This window comes from Polypterus senegalus, chromosome 11 (assembly GCF_016835505.1).
Source record: "Polypterus senegalus isolate Bchr_013 chromosome 11, ASM1683550v1, whole genome shotgun sequence".
NCBI classification, from domain to species: Eukaryota; Metazoa; Chordata; class Cladistia; order Polypteriformes; family Polypteridae; genus Polypterus; species Polypterus senegalus.
In genome coordinates this window covers 51,163,350-51,183,974 of record NC_053164.1, presented here as the reverse complement: position 1 = coordinate 51,183,974, position 20,625 = coordinate 51,163,350, and the positions used below count along the sequence as shown (strand labels likewise).

The following is a 20,625-nucleotide window of genomic DNA, read 5'->3' as shown; positions in this document are numbered from 1 at the left end:
TGCATATATATTCACATATTGATTGGTCTGCCAATCCATCATATGGCACACTCATACACATATTCATACTCTTTTTCACCATGACAAATAGAGTTGTCAGCTGACAAGACATGCATGTGTTTGGTACATGGATGAGAATTCCACCAGACACAGGGCAAACAAGCAGTGATTCGAAACAAGGACCCTAGAAAGGTAGCAGCATTTGACATTGCACCAGTAATTGACTTTTTTTTTTACATTTTTGCATTATAAATGTTCTGACTTTGCATTCTTATTTTTATTATTTAAAAATGTAAAAAAAAAAAAAAAAGTTGGTGTTTTCAAAATATTCAAGTCAGCATAATAAACAATGGTTCAGTCCTACCAAACACAATAAAATAAAAACAAAGCAAGACTGACGCACTACTTTTTTTTTTTTAACTTTTAACTTTTAGTTTGGTGAATTCAGATTTGTTAATATATGTGCAATTTGCCACTTTAGATACATTTTCAATTATGTTCTGAACTTTATTTGTTCATTAATGTTTATTTGTGCCCTAAATATCTAGATGTTACTGAATATGTAAACATGCCATCAGTGCAATTGTACAATATTTTTATTGAAATTGCAAACTGCCATTTTACTTGTGTTATTTAATTATTGCTGCTTACACATACTTTTAGTATTTTAAAAAAATTAAGGAAAAAAGAAAACCAAAAAATTGAGAAAAACAAAATACAACGTGGGAGGAAAAAAAGAAAAAGTTTTTAAAGGGCCTTAAGAACACTTGGGTTACAAAGGTCTAATCACAGTACTTTCATGCCGCTGACAAATAACAACACTGTAGCTCATACTAAGTTTGGAAAAGGCCATCTGGAAGAATGTTCTCTGACCAGGTAAGTTTTATAAAAAAAAAAAAAAAAAGTTTTTTGGAAAAATAAAAAGCAACATGTTTGGAAGAACACAACACTGACTATAGACAAAAGATGCATACTTTCACCATCAAATATGGTAGTTCAAGTATCATGGTTGGGGCTCATTTTTATCCATGAAGAACTTGCCTTAATTGTGTCATAAAAATTATTCCAGAGAAGAATGTCAAAACGTCTTTTGAGTGGAAGTTGAGCCAAGAATAGATCCTTTAACATACTAATGCTCTCCAGCATGCTGGAAAATGAACTAAAAAGTGAATTAAGAGAAATGATGTGTAGAATCCAGCCATTACTAAAATATATTCTAGTCCAAGAACTGCAGAACATGACATAATGCAAATAAAAAGTGTTTATAGTTCACACATAATCCATTTAAAATTGATTCAATTGTACCCAGAGGGAAATGCATCCTGTGAGTGAGGTCTTCAAAATACACATACACAAACCCACATACATATAAAGCAATACTATATATAAATTATTCTAAACAGGGTCTGTTTAGCAGTTGGAATACAAACTAAGTCCCTCCCTTTCAGAAATAGTCTAGCTCGGCAAATATGTGGCTAGAATGTCTTAAAATAAATAATCAGGTACAATGCTGCTTATTGCTTTAGAAACTAGAACAATATAAAAACATGTTTAATTAAGGAAGGATTTTAAATAAAGGAAGGAACTGGCCCTTGATTAAGAAATCAGCTGGACTGAAAACTAGCAGCTGCACTGATCCCCAGGCATCAGATACAAGCAACAATTACCTGAACAATAACACTTTAGACTTTCATAACTATAATTCAAAAATAAAAGAAAGCTTTGTTAAATGTACACCAAGCCTTATATCCAAGCTAAACAAATCTATTGTGTTCTAAAAATACATTTTTACATTTAACTTGGCACACTTTATCCACCTATGTTACCATAGCACTTTTGATTTAGTGCTGTAATAACTTTGTCTACCTTTACTATTATAGTATGTGGTGCACTTAAAGATTCATAATGTACATCTTTAATTTCTTTGTATAAGCAGCTTTTCATAGTACTTTGTAGTGAAAAGTGTTACATTAAAGGGTGACTGACTTAAGTCTTCACATCCTGAAGACTTTCAGGACACAAGGTACTAAGATTTATCTGGTTCTCTTATATTAGATGTTTAGCAGATAAAAACTTTACTGACAATAGTTTGGTCCAACTGATAGACGATGCTAAAATAAGATAAATTAGCATACTTATTAGCATAAGCAATATCCACTTTTCAGACTTAATTTATGGTGTGAGAAAAATCAATTTTAATGTAAATAAATGATTAAAAAGTTTAAGAAAGCAAAATATTTCATGCACATACACATCATGATTCTGCATTGATGCAAAGTTAGTTAAAAATCAAATCTATTTTTTTTTTTTTTTTTTGCAAATGATCTTTATGATATTTTTATTTTCCTTACCAATGCCAATAATAATTTAATCATATATAGATTAGGCTTGTCAGATCAATATTACTGTTCAAATACAATTCTAATTTATTGCAAAAATTATATGTATATGCATCACTCCACAAGCATTATTCAGTACTGCAGTATTTGAATTATCCGTTTTTCACAACATTTACAGAATTGAACTGCTAGTATTTTTGAAAACAGTGGCTATAAAAAGTATTCAATATTTTTTTTCACATTTTATTATACAACATTGAATAACAGTTTATTTAATGTCTTTTCTGACAATGATTAACAGAAAAAGACCCTTTAATGTCAAAGTAAAAACAGGTCTCTTCAAAAGTGGTTTAAATTAATTACAGATCAACACAAAATACACAAAAGTATTCACCCCATCAAGTCAATACTTATTAAATGGTCCTTTGGCAGCAATTCAAGCCTAGAGTCTGTGTGGACAGGTATCTCTGACTGACATTCAATGACACTTAACATTTTATTTTCCCATAAGTCTTTGCAACACTGCTCAAGCTATGTCAGATTGCATGGGAATCATAAGCAAACAGATATTTTCAAGTCTTACCACAAATTCTCAGTTGGTTTGAGATCCGAACTTTGACTGAGATACTCCTAGACATTATATTCTTGATTTTAAGCTATTCCTGAGTAGCTTTGGCTTTATGCTGGAGGTCATTTTCTTGCTTGCAAACAAATCTTGTCAGGTTTCTTACAGTCAGCTTCAGGAAGTCACAAGTTGTACCTTCCAGATAAGGTGCATTTTCACTACAATAGACTGAAACTTTTTGACTACAGACAAGCAATTTTCATTTAACTACTTTTTGTCTTCTAAACCAAAGCCAAACCTGTCATCTATTTTTAACTAAAGACAATGAAAAATAGAAAGCAGATTTCTTACTTTCCTGTTGTAATTGCAACAAAACACATTTTTGAAGCGCCTTTTCAACATCAGCAATGCTCGTTTTAGTTTTACATCTTAGCCAACTCGCAGTTTCACCACCAGCTTACATCTTAGTTGTCTGCCAAGACTGGATTAAGACACCCGCAGGCCCCTGGTTTTCTTAACAACTTAACAGAGAGATGATCATACTTTTAATAATGCAGCGTACGGACAACCAGTGGCTTAATGCAATGTGGTATTTCCCTCTCTTCCATTGGCCATGCAGGGACTTGATAATTTCCCCAAGTTGGGAGGGTTACTGCTGGTTATTTCACTTGGGGAAGGGGTGTTCCCTTTAGTCAGTTCCGGGCACAAAGACTCAATTGTTTTGTCAAGGGGTGTTTCATTTAGGTGAAAAGGCATCTTGACATCACAGGACCCTGGGCATGCAACAAGAACACCCTGATGGTAAATCCACTCCATTGGCCTAAAATGATGAGGTTTAATGAAAATAATTACTCAGGTAACCTGTGTAACATTTTTGTTATAACTGTAAAGGGAATAAAAAAGACCAAATGAGTTTAGTTTAGTCCTATATGTTACTTTGGCATCCTTTTAAAAAAATAAATAAATAAATTCAGGTTGTGTACACTCTGTTGTATACCAGCCATGTGTGTTATTTTTTTAATAGCTACTTTTCCCTTGTAGCTAAAGGTTATGTATCTTATACTTTACTTTAAAAATTATATTCTCTAGTATTAGTTTAGTAATTTCGTTATAGTCACTCACATTTTCAGTTACACTGCCCTAAAGCCAGAATAATCTGCCTGCTTACAGAAGACATGCCACTTCAGTCACAGCATTTTAAGTCCAGACTGAATATTCACTATTTTAGCCTAGAGGTGCACGTTTATGACAAAATAACTAATTGAAAATTATTGCTTTTGATATTTTAATTCTGGTTATTAATTTAACAGAGCAATGAATTGTGTACTTTGTCATATCAACAGTATATACTATCTTTTATATATACACATGGGATAGTAGAGCCCCACCATTTTGCAGGAAACCACTTAGACTTTTTTTTATATGAAATTGTTAAATGCTGGATTAGTTAAAAAGTTAAAAATGCAGCGATTCTTTATTTTTTACAATATAAAATACAGCACACATTAAAAATGGTGCCACTGTTTAATACAGTAAATATAGTAAACTACTAATATATAAATATTTATAAAAATAAAACTTAATTATAGCACAAACATCTTTTTTTCCCCAAAACAAGTGCTACTTCTGGAAAAATAGTCAGCAGTGAAAAAATGTTTAACATGGAAATGTTAAATTAGGCTTCTGCTGCATTAAGAAAACAAAATCATAACAGATAATAAAATCTTAATTGACATTAAGGCAAAATTAAGATGTTAATGTAACCACAACCCGAGTTCAGTTGTACATGTATGAAAACACATTAAATCTAACAACATATGAATATATTGCAAACTCAAGAAATATTTAGATTACAAAACATTGTTCCATACTGCTACCTTGAGCAGTGCAATCCCCATTCTTGAGGAAAGTGGGAAAGGCATACTCATTTAAAGAAGCAGCACTGCAACCATCTACTTTTCATAATATATTCCTAATCAATATAATGAACAATTAATTCAGGCATGTTTCATAGTAATACTCAATCACATATTGGTTGTAGTTGCATAAGGCACTACTAGTTTCAGATCCATTTTTATTTTTGGTCGACATTTGGAATAACTTAAAGGCAACATAACTTTGGAAGAATAATTGTAAAGTGAAGGACTTCACTTGCCTTGAGTTTTGATTGGTTTTTAAAACCTTTGTTGCATAAGATTTTTATCTGAGTATTGTCTTTTGAGGAATAAAATTGATTACTGTTATTCCAGTTAACTATCGATAGCCTGAAAGATTCGGACATGCGTTAGCATAAACGGTTAATGGTTATCTACACCACTGAGTTAATGTTGCTGGAACATCATACTGTTTGCATGTTAAGCACTCTTCATACTGGACTATGTAGTTGAATTTTAAAGGATATTGTAATGCATGTGTGTCTAAGGACCAAATTCCAGCTACTGGTAAGGTAAACAATACCACTCTAGGACAAGAGGGGTGGGGCGCTAGTGCTAACTGTACTCTCTCTTTCCCCAGTAGTTCCAAGAAGACAGCCAAGGAGGATGCCTAGCCCCACCCATCGAACTCAGATTTGGCATCCCATTTTGACCTTACCTACATCGAGGACAGAACTCCCACTGTTGGAACACTATTCTAAATGTTTTTGCCTGGCTATCTAGAGACAGCCTTGTTTATGCCAAGAGCATTACCTTTATTTATTAATTTATTTTATACCAATTAAATGGGGCCGCCCTGTACCACAGCGTTTCTTCTGGCTTCCCTCTGTGTGTTCACCTGGTCACACTGTATAAACATTTATGTAAAGTGGTTTAACAGTTTACACTGCATACATTTGAAAACAAAATATTTCTAAATTGCGAGGAATTCTCTTTATTTTGGACAGTGCTTAGCCTACTTCCAAGGACTGATTTTGGAGTTTAACATTACTTATAGTTTTCAATTTCTCTGAAAGCTGCAGCAAACAGCAAATAAATACATTCACACTTTCTAAAACATGTTGTTTGGGATCATACTTCTAAAAATACGTTTTTTACATGACACCTAGTTAGTCCTATGGTGTGAGTACCTCCATTTCGCCAGTGCACTTGCACTTCGTAAATGTGTCTGTGCTTGATTATAACACTCATTTTTTTTAGATCAGTCTGTACCTTAGAAAGCTTGATCTCTGAGAGAATGAAAAAATTAAACAGAATTCAGTAATTGTTACTTTCAATGATTAGTGTATCAAGGAAGGCATAATTAATTGTTCCATCCTACCCTGTATAGAGCTGCTGATCGGCTGTGCACATTGTATCTTTATTTGTTGGGTATTTGTACAAAACTAAGTAATACAATAATTATAAATGGTTATTAACCCAACTCTGTTCTCTTTTCAGTATTTTGCTGTGGTGCTGCTCTACTATCAATCTGTTCTCCTACCCATGGAAAAGTCATCTGGAGCCTTCAAGTCATTGGATGGAAACATTCCGGCATCAGATTGGGCAACCAAGCACAGATCCTACTATAGAATATCCACAATGAGTGAACCTGGGTCTCCTAACTGCGAGGCCAGCAGTGCTACCCACTGCGCCACCATGCCGCCCTGTCCTCATTATTTAAGCAGTAATTTGTAAAATGTATATTGCCGTTTTATCTGAGAACTTGTCACAATAAAAAAAAAAAAATTAAGGCTGGAAAAAGGGAAAATTTGATTAATGACTATTTAATGTGTTAGAACAATCACAAGGCCTTTTTATTACCATTACAAAGAGTCAATCAAATGTGTGCTCTATTCCACTTTATCGTTCATCATTTTACTTTGCAGTCACCGTCAGCCCCGTTTTTAGTAAGGGATATATTTTCATGTGTCATATTCATTTGAAAGTTACCATTTTCACATGCACCTTTTACAAAGCACTGCAATTCATTCTGTACAGATGGACCACATGCAAAAAAATAGTTTGGATAACTAGTATACTTTAAAGTGTCATAGTGTAATGTTCAACACACTACATTTGGGTCCCTGCTACATCTCATTATAGATAGTTGACTACTTGGGATATTCTTCTTTTCCCCTGCAACTAGAAGGAGTTCAAATAGGATGGACCAAGAAGTTTCTGTTATTATTATGGTGCTGACAGAACTACCACTGCTGGAACATGAACAAGTGACTGGGATGGTAATACATCTGACCGAGTGAGAACTGGTGAATGCTGAATTAGTGGAACTCGGAAAGAAAATTGAGTCACTTCTTGAAAGAAAAACTGTGCTTTTAGAATCAAAACAGCACTTAGACGTGTTGCTACTGAATGAAACATCAGATTCGAGAGTCAGCGTTGCTCCCAATTCGTTGAGGAGTGAAAGCCCATTTCCGGAGCAGCCTGCCACTAATAGGAGGCTAGCTGAGGTATTTTTTACTCCAGCACCAGACGTGGGCCATTGAATGTCCTTGACAACTTCGATCGATAAATATCAATCGAAGCCTCCCATCCCCAGCCTAATTTTGAAGCCTGTAATCGGTGTGATAAGCTCACCCAGACAGTGGATTATGCTTCCTCCTCGCCATCATCATCATCGTGTTCTGTTAATAACAATAAAGACGCCTTAATTGGGGGACTTTATGATAAAAAAATATGAAAGATGCAATGAGACATTGCAAAGTACATAAAGATGCTTCCCAAAATCTTGTGTTTCAGCTATCACACAGCAAATACCGAGCATTCTTTGTAAATCTGGCAACTAAGGATCTGTGGTACTCCATTCCATGTTGGAGTAAATAACACTTTTTGCTGGAACTCTGAAATCCTAAAAAAAAGGACATATCAAAGCTGGTCAAAACTGTTCAATGCTTCGCATGCGAGTCAAGGATAATCATGTCTGGCCCTGTTCCGACCTTTACATGAAGCTCTGAAATTTTTAGCAGACTTTTGGCTCTTAATTCCTGGCTGTCATCATTACGTGAGGTCCAGAATAGCGCTTTTGTTCAAAACTGGGATTTGTTCTGGGAAAAACTGTAATTCTACGCCAAAGACGGTATGCATCGAAGCAAAACTGGTTCAGTCATGCTACAAGAAAATCGTAGTCATATTTTGAATGACTTTTGACTAGCAAGCAAGGTAATTAATGTTAATGATTGCACTAAAGTATGTTATGCTTCCTGCAAAGTACACTATGTAAACTATACATTAATTCCTCATGGTATTAATAATAGAATTTACAGGAGAGCAAATGTTAGAAATGTTGATTATTCTAACTTCATTAGAACACCCTACATTTAACTTTTACACTTGGTATATTCCCTTTTAATGTTACATCAATGGACTTTGTGATGTCTGATCATTAATGTATACATTTTAATGTCTGTTATACAATATATTCCTGTGTCGGTTAAACAGGGCTATCTAACCCATTTGTTTAATAATGAGGCTGCTGTCAAATTATCTTCAATGTTCCAAGATTATGCTTCTCATCTACTTAATTTAAACAAGCCAAATAATATTCTAGATGATTTTAATAACATATGTCAGTCCACTTTAGATTCTGTTGCCCGAGTACAATTTACAGCTAGGTGAAAACTTACTGTTACTCTGTGGCTCACTGATGATATACAGGCATTAAAGAAAAAATGTAGGAAAACTGAAAGAGGATAGAAAGACTCCCAGCTAAATGTGCACTTGGAACACTTGAAAGAATAGAACGTCTACATGTAATAATCCTTTAAAAGCAGCAAGAACAGCTTACTTTTCTAACCTCATTTATATAAACCGTTATAATTCTAGCTTCCTGTTTGAAACTTTAAATGTCCTTGTCAACGCAACATTAAAGAAGGCTGACAGTGTTGTGTTTAACCGCAATTAATTTTTATCCTTTTTTTACCGATTAAATTGACACACTAAGGGGCTATATCACTCACCTTGTCTCTTATGTTGATGTGCCAGGTCCCAGTTTAAATCTTTTAGCTTCATTTAAGCCCATTTTAGAACCAGACAAATTTGGCCTGTTGTATCAAATGAAGTCTTCCAACAAAATTTCTCAAGGAAGTCATCAGATCAGGCCGACTATATTACCTATTAAGAGTTCTCTATTAAGAGGCTGTGTACCAGATTATTATGATACTCAACTTGTCCATCCTCTACTTAAAAAGCCTGATCTACACCGGTCTAATTTAAATAATTTTAGGCTTATCTCACAAAAAAGATCATAGGCGGTCAACATAAATAAGCACAGTATTTTTGAAAAATTTCAGTCAGGATTCAGAGAAAACCTCAGCACTGAGACTGTACTCCTTAGTGTCACTAATGACCTTCTTAGAAAAGAGGACTCAAGACAGACCTGTTTTAGTTCTCTTCGATTTAAGTGCACCCTTTCAGACCACTGATCAATCTATAATGCTATGGTACATAGACTGAATCAGTGGATTGGTTTATCTGAATCAGCATTAAAATTGGTTTCTTCTTATTTGTCCAATACAAACTTTAATGTTGGCTGTGGCAGCACTTTATCTTCCACTACCATCATTTATTATGGTGTACCACAAGGTTCTATCCTAGGTCCCTTATTTTCAGTTTACGGGTATATGCTACACTTGGGCTTTATTATTAGAAAGCATGACATTCATTTATATCTGCTTTATTTAGTTTTGGATCATAATAATTCAAGTGGTTTTGCCATGCTTCACAATTGTATAACAGACATTAAGAACTGGATGTCTTTTCATTTTCTTCAACTAAATTCAGCATTTCAGCAAAAATGCTAATCTAGTTAAAGCTTCCTTGGAAAACCTAGCTCTTAAGTTTAAAAACTGTGGCCAGAAATTTAGGTGTTCTATTCAACTTGAGGTTAAGCCTTTGAGTTTCATGTCAAAAAACTAGTTCAGTCTCGTTTTTATCATTTAAATATTACTGCTAAAGTCAGACCCATTTTGGACTTCTAGGACAATGAGAAATTAATTCACGCTTTTATGCTCTCTCAGCTGGATTATTATAACTCCTTGCTATCAACTCTTAGCAAAACCAGTATGATTAGGCTGTAAGTGGTGCAAAATGCTGCTGCAAGGCTTCTCACCAGGTTGAAGTCCTCTGCTTATATCACCCCTATTTTATCCTCAGTACATTGCCTACCAGTTAATGATAGGATACAGTTTAAAATCCTGCTTCTAACTTATATGGATCTGAAATGGTCTGGCTTCAGTATATGTTAAAGACATGCTGAACTTTTATCATCCAGGTAGATCTCTTAGATCATCTAAACAGTGCTTACTTGTTATTCTACACACTAGATTAAAAACAAAATGAGGGCATTCTCTGTTATGGCCCCCAAACTCTAGAATTACCTTCACCTTGATATTAGAGCATCTATTTATGTAACAACAATTAAAATTCTATTAAAAACAATATTTTAGATAAATATTTCTTTCTTGTTTTTATATCTCTCTATTATGTATTGTATCTATTTGCATTTAGGTATGATGGCTTGTCATTTTTTATACAATTTTGCAGTTAATATTGTAATGGTTATGCTACTGTATTTTTGTTATTCTTTTTTATGGCTTTTTGTTTTGTCATTGGAAAGCGCTTTGTGCATTTCACTTGAAAAGCTCTTTATAAATAAAATAAACAAAAATTTAAATTATTCCTGACCCTAGAAGATGTCCCAAGGTCTGAAGATAATAGACAACAATGGGAGAATTTCATCAGAATAGTTAATAAGAGTTGCATAATGGCTGGTTTCTGATCATGGGTTGAACCAGTCATGATTCCTCTCACATTGTAAAGGCACATATATTTAACCAAAAAAAGCAGGCATTTTTAATAAAATTACACAAAATGAAAGAAAATTTGATGTAACACATGAATACTAAATAAAACAAAAGTATTATGTAGACAAAACATTTTTTCGCCTGTATCAAAAAAGGATTGCCCTTGCTACTGCCTAATTCACAATCTCTACAATGCAGATTTTGTTTTACAACACTGACCACCGTTATAAAGAAAGACAAGCAAGTAATTGTTTAAAATCCTATATATTAATCTAACATTTTACAACTAAGCTGTGAAATAAAAGCCGATAGCAAATGGCTTTTAATATTACAACCTTTCTTTTCCCCTTTCATTGGCACATAAAAGCTTATGCTGGCTGTACATATGTGAAAATGAACATTACTTGTTTTAATGGTTGCAAGGTGGCTCCCACACCAGTTGGGAAAGTTTTGAGAGGATTAACAGTTAGTGTATGAATGAACATTCTCAATCGACATATTTAAAATAGTCAAAATGTTTTTAAAGAATAAATCCTTATGCAGCAAAATAAAATCCATAACTAAGTTTATATATTTAAATTAATAAATGAATTTCAAATTTTACATTGAAAGATTGAAAATCACTGTTTGTCTACTTCACTGAGTGTTAACTTTCCAGCATAGCTTTGCTCAGCCCTTTTTTAGACAGCCAATGAGGTACAAAATGTTAACATGTATGGCAAGTTCAAACGCAATCTATGTCCATTTTTTTCCCCATTCTATTTTCGTATGTAGAACAAGAGACATCAGAAAAGCTAGCCTCTCTTGTGTTTACAAGGTTCAAAAACTATGCATTCCTTAATCATCATCACTACAATCTATGCATTGTTCATCCGAATGAGCATTCATTGGTTTTCAGTTCTTATTTACACAAAGCCCACCCCATGCCTAAAGAAAAAACCTGTTTGATTTTATTGGAACAAGTTGCAGACTAGTTGGTATCAGTCGCTGGCTATATCACATTAGGCAATCAGCTTCATAGGAGTAGCCTGTCAGATGTCTCCGACTCGCTAAAAATATGTAAACGAAGGCCTTGACTGAAAACTGCAAGAAAAATTGCCTAATGTAACATAGGCTTTAGGTGTTCTTGATTCACTGTGTATTCTTTAACAGCGAAGCACTACCTAGTCTAGTAAAAACAGTACATGGCCTATCAGCACACACTTGCGTGAACTTTTGGGATGACAATTCTAGTCACATCACTAGATGCCTCCTGATAAGCAAATTCTGATATAAATAACAGGCACTAACTCACTTTTTATCATTTACACTATGGTCTGTTCATCAGATAATTCACTACTTTATTAAAATGTTTAAGAAGGAAGTGCTCCAACTCAAAATTTAAAAGACAAAATAAAAGTCAACAAATGATCTCAAAAACGAGACAGATCTGTCACAGTATTAGTCAGAAAAATAGGCCAAACCTTAACATTATCTTCACAATAAATTCAGTTAATCGACAGGCAAAAACACATGTAATTTACAGTATGTTCCAGTGGTCAGATTGGCTGGAATGAAAAGATTCCACCACTTTCTGTCTTCCAACACTGAGTTGTCTCATACTAGTAAACAACAACCTATGCTTGGCTGAGTGATCTCTTGTCATCAAGTTTTTTTTATGCTGTTATATATTATATAAAACTATGATCTATGATACATTTATTTATTATGAAAGAAAGCACAGCAGGGACCATTACTGCAAATATGCAAAAACAAAAGTCATAATACAGGACATGACTGAGCCCACAAAACATCCAAGTAGCACATGCAGTGGTAATTTGTAACACTGAAGGTAAACATCGGACACAACCGATAGGTGGATCCTAAGCCTAATGAATGGAGCCACAGAGAATGTTACTCCTTGGGCACCAATACAAATAATGATACCAGGTGGCATTTATAAGACCCAACACTTTATACGTAGAGCCCTGCTACGTCTCAGTATAGACAGGTAACTTAGCTACTAGAGGAATTTTTGGGAGGATGGCGCCAGGAGTTCCCAGTATTACTTCTGACCTCAGATGCCAGAAATGATCACAGAGACTGCCTGCGAAGTAAGACCTAGCTAATATTTAAGATCCCCTTCCTGTCCTCAGCCCAACATACTTAGAGACAAGAGTATTAGGGTTGGATGATGTATGGCTGGCCAGAACAGTGAGGGCCAAAGAAAAACAAGAGAAAGGGAATACGGAGTTAGCAAGAAGAAATCCAGTAAGAAACAATCTTGTAAATAAGTGTGATAATCATGCCCTGGGAGGCTGTACGTTTGTTGCTTTCAGTTGTATTGTATCTCCATAAACCTTTACCCATCTGCTTATTATTTATGTTTATAATAAATTCTTTTTTTTATACTTTGACATCCCTGACTTCTTTTTGGATTTAGGGTTCTGCTCACAACTGCTCCTGAATGCCACAGCACTTACAAGCCACAGAATAAATAACAATCGTTCCTCTCCAATGTCAGAAAACTAAAGTGTAATGCATAAATTAGCATTTACTAATTGAAACTTACGCACAAACGTATGACTGTACTTTTATAAAAATTAACAACTGACAAATATTAATAACAAAATGTAAATGTCTGCACAAAAATAATGATTAAGATGGTGCAAAAACTTGCTATATGATATGCTTTAAATAGTTATTCATTTTAAAGGAATTATTTCTATTTTCTGTTATAAGAGGGAAAATACCAGACCACATACAGACTGTAATTACTTAAAAAGATACAAAATTAAAGAAACCTTATCATATTCATTTTTCTTCAACATCCAAGGATTGTGGAGAAAACCAGAAATGACTAACACATAAGCAGACTACCAGTCAATCTCCACTACACAAAATGAACTCCAAACAGAGCAGAATTGTAATCTGCAGTATAAAACAATTAACACAACAGCTACTGTAAATATAGTACTGATAACACAGCCAAGAACTGCTGTCAGCAAAGCCACTGAAAAAACAGCAGCAGCACAACACAAATGTGTATTTTTCTTTGCTTTTCATTTTATTATATGGCTCATAGTTTTGAGCAGCAACACCAAAAACCTGTGAAACTTGAAACTGTCAATAGTTACAGAAATTTCAACACAAAAAATTCAAAAAGCATAACGAAAGCAACTTATAAACTTATACATTTTTTATAGAAAGACAGAAAATCATATAAAAATTCAAAACAAAAATTCAAGCTTTACTCTAATTATTAAAAAACAAAAATTGTATGTGCATAGGTTTTACATAAGATCAATGTCCTATAGACATAAGCCTGCCAGCTTCCAACACTCTCTCTTGGGGAAGGTTGAATATACACAAATTATACAATGCAGGAAAATGACCGAGAGGATGGTGAAGAGCAAAGCAAACAAGCTAAAACACACAAGGGTCAAGTAACTCTGATATTACTGTAAATGAACATGGCGGCATGCCCGTTAACCCTAAACAGGTATATACCACTTTCCTTTCAATATGTCACACTACATATGCACTGTACATCAAAAGATTTTCTGTTGATTAATAAATAATGAGCTTGCAAACCACTAGAATCTTGGTTTAATCTTCACCCCTATCTCACTATAGGATGACCATTAAAGGGGCATGGCTCTCTTTAATTACCTAATCACTACCTGTATAGAATTTACATACTCTCCCAACACCAAAGACAGGTTATTATTTCTGAGAATTTCATTACCCTTCCAGGTTCCAAAAATGTGCATGTCACACAAACTGGCCATTCTAAACTAGCACACCAACAGGTAGTCTGGCTGTGTGACTGAGTTTGAATCACATGTGGGTGGGCTACTAACGTCACATTACCAGGATAGCAACCTGCTCCTGTATTCCAATAATAAGAAAATGTGGGTTAAGCCTAGAAAGACAGAATAAAAATATAACCAAAAGTCTATTTCAAGTTAATATTTCGATATTAACAGCAAAGAACAGGCTTCTTTAACACAAAGATATAGTGGTTCTGACTGAGCTGGTTCTTATTATAGGACTTTTACAGTCACTTGTACTCTTAAAGAAAACAAATTTGCCTTTGGAATAAACTCCATAACATTCTTCAACCTAGAAAACTGAAGACCGAAAGTACTCCTATTGGCCTTTGGTCACAGTGTCTACAAATTTTCTGCATATTCTAAAAACAACCAAAAGACCACAACAAATCTTTTTATCATTAAGAATACCACACAGCAATGCATATGTAAAGTAGAAGTAGGGTGCATCAGAGAGAGATCATACTTCATCCCAGTATCGTGTTTATCACACTGTAAACCAGTGGTGGGATTTGAACCTGCAATCTTGTAGTTCCAGCCCTACCCTTTAACCGAATCCTTTGGCTTGTGCTTGCTTATTATTTTTGTACAGTGACAGTTTGGTTTTATTGTCATTTTAAAATGTGCCATGTCAAACCTTCAGTCTTTGCAGGCCGATTTTTAAAAACAGCTAAAGACTGAAGCAGACATAGCCACTCCAGCAATAAGGGGAATTACAATAACTTTATTAAATGAAACAAATTTTCATTTTAGCAATACCAGGATGAACCTACTATAGCAACAAATACATTTATTAAATTAAGCCATCACTCATTTTTAACCTAAAAGGAATTCTAAAGTGTTCGGTCCAATGAATGTATTACAATATATTTAACAGATCTTGTTGTGCTATGTGGAAACTCTTCCCAAAAAGTTTGTGTCTTTCTCATCGAGCTGAAAGAAAATCATCATTACGGTTCAGCCCGGTCCTTACTGGCGGAAGTGAAAAAAACAATGGTAGTAGCTACTGTATAAATGCCTGGAGGGCAGCTATAACTTCATTAATCTGTATGAGGGAAAAAGATTTAATGCTGAATAACATCCAGACTAATGTAATGGTACAATGTAAATTGATTAAAATGTTAATTCAATCTAAAAAAAAGTAGTGGAACATGCTACACAGAGAATTGTAGTAAGAGTGTCAATGGTGAAAAACATTTTGAACAGCCTAAATAATTGGAAAACACTCGCTAGCATGAAGTGCTTTCAGTTCAGCATGTAGCACTGCAACAGAGGAAACTGAACAAATGTTTGCCTGTCTCATAATTGTATCCCCATTACCCCGTTCTGACAGTCACTGCTAGTGAAGTCTTCAAAAACACACCTCCACCAATCACTGCTCCTCTGCACCAAAGTTAAACCCTCCACAGAATGCAGTTAGGCAAAGAAATATCAGTCATCTGCTGGTGTGAATGTCTTAAGTTACCAGTAGCTATCCATTCATATTCTAAAATGGCTTTATCCATTAAATACCAACAGCATGGACAATAAATCATGAACCATAAATCTTTTTATTTATACATTTTTCACACATTTTTGAATTTCATAAAAAGTGGTTTCTTACATTTCTACTAGTTTCACTGGTGAAAACAGATTCACTACTCAAAAAAGCAAATAAAACAAGGATAAACAGGGAGAATATAGCTACATATACTAAACAGATGCTCCCTGTGTGACATTTGCACATACCCATGTTCAAACAAGTGTCATCCTGGATCTTCATTTCCTTCACAGAGTTCAAAGGCATGCCGTCAGGTTAACTGGAGACTGTAAACCAAGCTTGTTGTGGAGGAGTTTGAACATCGTTGTGAGGCTGTGCTCCATTAGCTCTATGCCTATTATGGAACAGACTGCAGCACCCTTCATGTCACCTGCCTATAACTGTACTACAGTTATAATGGTCAGTGAATTATATTGGTCACTTCACTGTTCATGAACACCTTTTTTCCTAACATTAGTGTTCTTCTTCTCCATAGTGCCTAAAATCATAGAGCTTTGTTTCCACTGAATACATTATTTACCACACACTCAAATACAGTACAACTGATGCAAGCAGAGTTTACATTCCAGCTAATTTCACAATCAAGTCGTACATTATACCTGAAATCAATTCCCTTATTTAACAGAACTGTTTCTTAAGTGTCATCTTTACTTCAATTTTTGACTTTTTGGAAAACACTGACGTAACTTTGTCTTGTCAAAATCATTAAGACTCTTTCTGCACTCTTTAGTTTTACTCAAGATTACTATTTAAAATATTCTTGAAATTCAGTGAGTTTTGGATGGTGGTATATCTCTGCATACGTAGTAAATTGTGAAATAATACTTGACACTAGAGTATAATTAGATTAGAAAAAATGTGTTAATCCCAAGGGGAAATTCAGATGCACACAGCAAAGAAACATAAAAACACTTGGAAGACAAATAATAGAGCTAATCAATTAATCAATAAATAAATACATAAATACATAATGTATATTGTGCAGAAAGTTCAAAATGAACTTGATGTGTATGTTGGTAAGAAGCACTGAATTGCCTGTTAGGAGTGGGAGGATCCCTTGAAATGTTTCTTAGCACACAGTGCTGGAATGAGCCTGTGATTGAAGTGGTCCAAGACAGCACCCACTGGAAGCGATTTTTTTCATGATGGCATCCAATTTTGCCACCATCTTCTTTTTCCACAACAGCTTCCAGTGTGTCCAGGGTTTGCCTTGTGAATGGAGCAAGCTTTTCCTGATAAGTTTATTCAGGCATTTTGCATCAGAAAAAATGTTCCCTCTTACAAATAAGTGATCAGATGGAAATAGATGCAAGATGTAAATATATTCATCATAAATGCATTTCAAATCTAAACTGGTGTTGAGTGACACTGAAGTTATTATGTCGGGCTCTTTGGCCTAAGACGCTGCTTATCAGGATCTGAAATTCAGGGATTTTTAAACTAAACATTATTTACAATTCAACTTTATTTCAGTTTCTTGAAATAAAACAGCATCCAGCCAGACATCAAGTTATTTAGTTTCTAATGTAGGTCCACTCACATAGCTGCTGCCACATTTAGTGACCCCGGGTCAAATCAAACTCTAAAGTCAACCTAAGAGTATGTCCATGGACTGCTGAAGGAAAGCAGAGCTCAGACTCTATAAGGAAATTATCCCATTGGGGACCTCAATCATGGTCCAAGGCTCTATCCGAAATATGACAAAACTGAGTTGCTGACCAATGTGACCACCTAGAACTCCATTGTATGCAATGTTTTCTTTAATAATTTAGTTACTTAGCAAGCATAAATTAAAAGAATATGATGTGCATTCTACCTTGTACCTTCTTACGGGGACATCATTTGTATACAGGGTATTGACTATTCTCGGAAAGAAAATGTTGTTAAGGAACCTGTACACAGTTTACTTAAGGCGTAACTGGAAAAGTTTAACATCTGGTTACTCTGTTACTGGGAAAAAGTAAACAGGACATTTGCAGCCAATGTGAAGAATACGTAAAACTCATTTAGTTGCAAGTGTGACTGGAAATGGTGCATTAAATGGAAGAAGAAAAAAAAAAAAAACACGGAAGTCGTATATACAAACTGCTGGAATTCTAGTGTGTGGGATCACTGGGCATTAATTCACGTTTATTAGGTTATCTAAACATGTACTTATTTCAAAGAACTGTTTGAAAGTCTCTAGAGGTCTGGCTCACTCCCACAAACTACAAAGTACTGCACACTACATGAAGAAAGGAATTCATCACCCAAGAGCAAGGCATTAACACTATGTGATGCTCTCTGCTATCTTATCATGCGGCTAATTGTGCATATCTGGCTAACAGGCAACTCTTATCTGTGTCTCTCCAAGCGCCATGAGCGGCTGCGGAACCTGCATTCAGCGTCAGAATTAATTTTCTAAAGAAATCCCACCATACAAGAAGAGAGAAAGAAAAATCAATCTTTCACATTGACATCTCATCAGAAGAGTACAGTTCTGTATAGAATATTTTTTTTGCTCAGAAGATGTCCAATTCAAAAGGAAGGGAGTAAAATAGAGAAATATAAAGTAGACTGATTAAAACTTACATTTAAACCATAACAATCAAAATAAAATAAGACAAAGTCCAAATATATACAAATAAAAGGCAATTCTAATACTGAAAGAGAAATGTAGATAAAAACCATGCTCATTCTTAGTGGCTATACAAACAAACCAAATAAATACACTCATTCCTGATGGCTAAAACGTGATTTAAAAAAAAAAAAAAACGCTTTTCCAATTTATGATTAGGATAAACTGTGTGACCTTTACCAGAACACATAACAATCCCATTTCATTTAACTAGGAGAGAGAGAGAGGCAGAGAAAAAGAAACAAATTAAGAAAGAATCACGTTAATGTATCCTAACGTAAATGTGCTGTTCTGCAGGAACCTTTTAAAATGAAGGGGTGCGAATAAATGGCAAACAGCCAATTGAATTAAATGTGTCATGTTAATGCAAGAAATGGCGGAATTAAATAATCAGTTTTGCTAAGTGTACTGGTACTGTAACAAAGTGAAATTAATCTAAAACGAAAGGAGACGTATCGTGCTGACAAACCCTTAAGCAGAAGTGGGGTCAGTCACTCAGCCACCCACCCTGCCTGCCTTACACTTCTGTCGGGTTACGGAATTGAGGCGCGCTACCTCCGGTGTTGCCGGTATGTCCACTGGAGGAGCTCCAGCCCTCGAGTTCTTCACTCGTGAAACAAAATCATTTCCCGTTGAACGAGAAAGAACGGCAGCCCACATGCGGATGTGGCTTGTTTGCAGAACTTTTTTTTTTCAGTGTAAATAAAATTGTTGGCAAACCTGAAACACCGAAGATAGTAGACAAGCTGTGAGCCGGGTGGCATTTTAAAAGAACGCTTGCAGCCGGCTACCTTGAATCTTTGCTAATCGCACACTGGCTGAGCAGCATACCCTCCCCAAACGGGAATCTTGCACCCAAGGACACTGACAAAGCGATATCACTTTAGAAGCGACACAAAAATAATCTAGAGGGAACCAAAGTGCAGCGACTTACCTTCTCGGGCTTTCAGCAGTACTGTGTTGGCTACGATATTTTCGAGTTCCATTGGCAACTCAGTCTAACGAAAGCAGCTCCGCAGAACTGCCCGAACTGCTGAAAGGTGTCACTTTGGTTATTAAATCCAAGTTGAGTGGAGTCTGCAAAAAATGAGGATTTCACACCCGAGTCAAATGAAAAAAGGGAACAAGTTACGCAAACATCATTGGTTCCATGCAGGTCGTAATACAGACAGGAGTGAATGAGTTGCGATCCGGGCTCGGGAATCTCGCAGTACTAGACCTCCTTCTACCCCGGCCCAGCAGTCTGTCGTTTTAAGTGGGGGGGAAAAAAGACGAATCACATCGGGTGTAACTTCACTCCATCCCGTAAAATGAACACATGGAAGAAAGATAAAAGTTTGTACTTCAGATCCGTGCCTTCTTCTGCTCCCTCGCCAGGTGGTGCCTTGTCACCTATTTGGCGTCTAAAAGAACTCGGCTGTCATCCTGTGCTCCCAGCGCGGCGTCAATGCATGTCTTCTCCGTTAAGTTTTAGCAACTCTCTCCACTGCGTCCGGGTGCCAAACTTCGTTGGAAACCGAGGGGATTAGACGTCGTTCTTTCCGGCAGCTGGATGCAAAACAGCGCCCCTGCCCTCGGCTGCTAAAAGCCAGACGAGCACGCAAAGTTGCAGCGGAACGAACAGAGTCGGAAGAGGCGTACCCCTCTGTCCTCCTGACGCACAGACGCCGAGAGATATTCCCGGCTGTCAGAGATATCTGATATCCTCTCTTATTTGCGTGTGTTTATGGTTCTTTTCAATGCGTGACAAAGCCTGCCCTCTTCACTTCATTATACGCCTTGGAAGGTGAGACGTTCACCTCGTCTGGCTTCGTCAAGAGCTCAGCTTGGCGCTTTTTTTCTTTACAAACAGCGCTTTACGCGCTTATGCACTTCGTCCTTTTCCACCCTGCCAAGTAGAGACGAGTTCACAGCCCAGCTTTATCTGTGCCTTGTGGGGAACTGCCGCACTTCAACGAAGTGACTGTAAAGAAGCGGGCGCGCAGTCCGTCCATTAGTGACAGGGTTCGATTGGACT

General features: G+C 35.8%; 1 protein-coding gene across 1 annotated transcript in view; it reads right to left on the bottom strand.

The window, feature by feature from the left end:
* grk5l (G protein-coupled receptor kinase 5 like) overlaps positions 1-20,261 on the bottom strand; it is a 183,310-nt gene extending 163,049 nt beyond the window's left edge. Inside the window, exon 1 of the mRNA XM_039768599.1 lies at positions 19,543-20,261. Within this exon, the coding sequence (XP_039624533.1) occupies positions 19,543-19,594 (52 nt within the window). The 5' untranslated portion in view covers positions 19,595-20,261. The remainder of the gene's footprint in view (positions 1-19,542) is intronic.
* Positions 20,262-20,625: the final 364 nt, after the last annotated feature.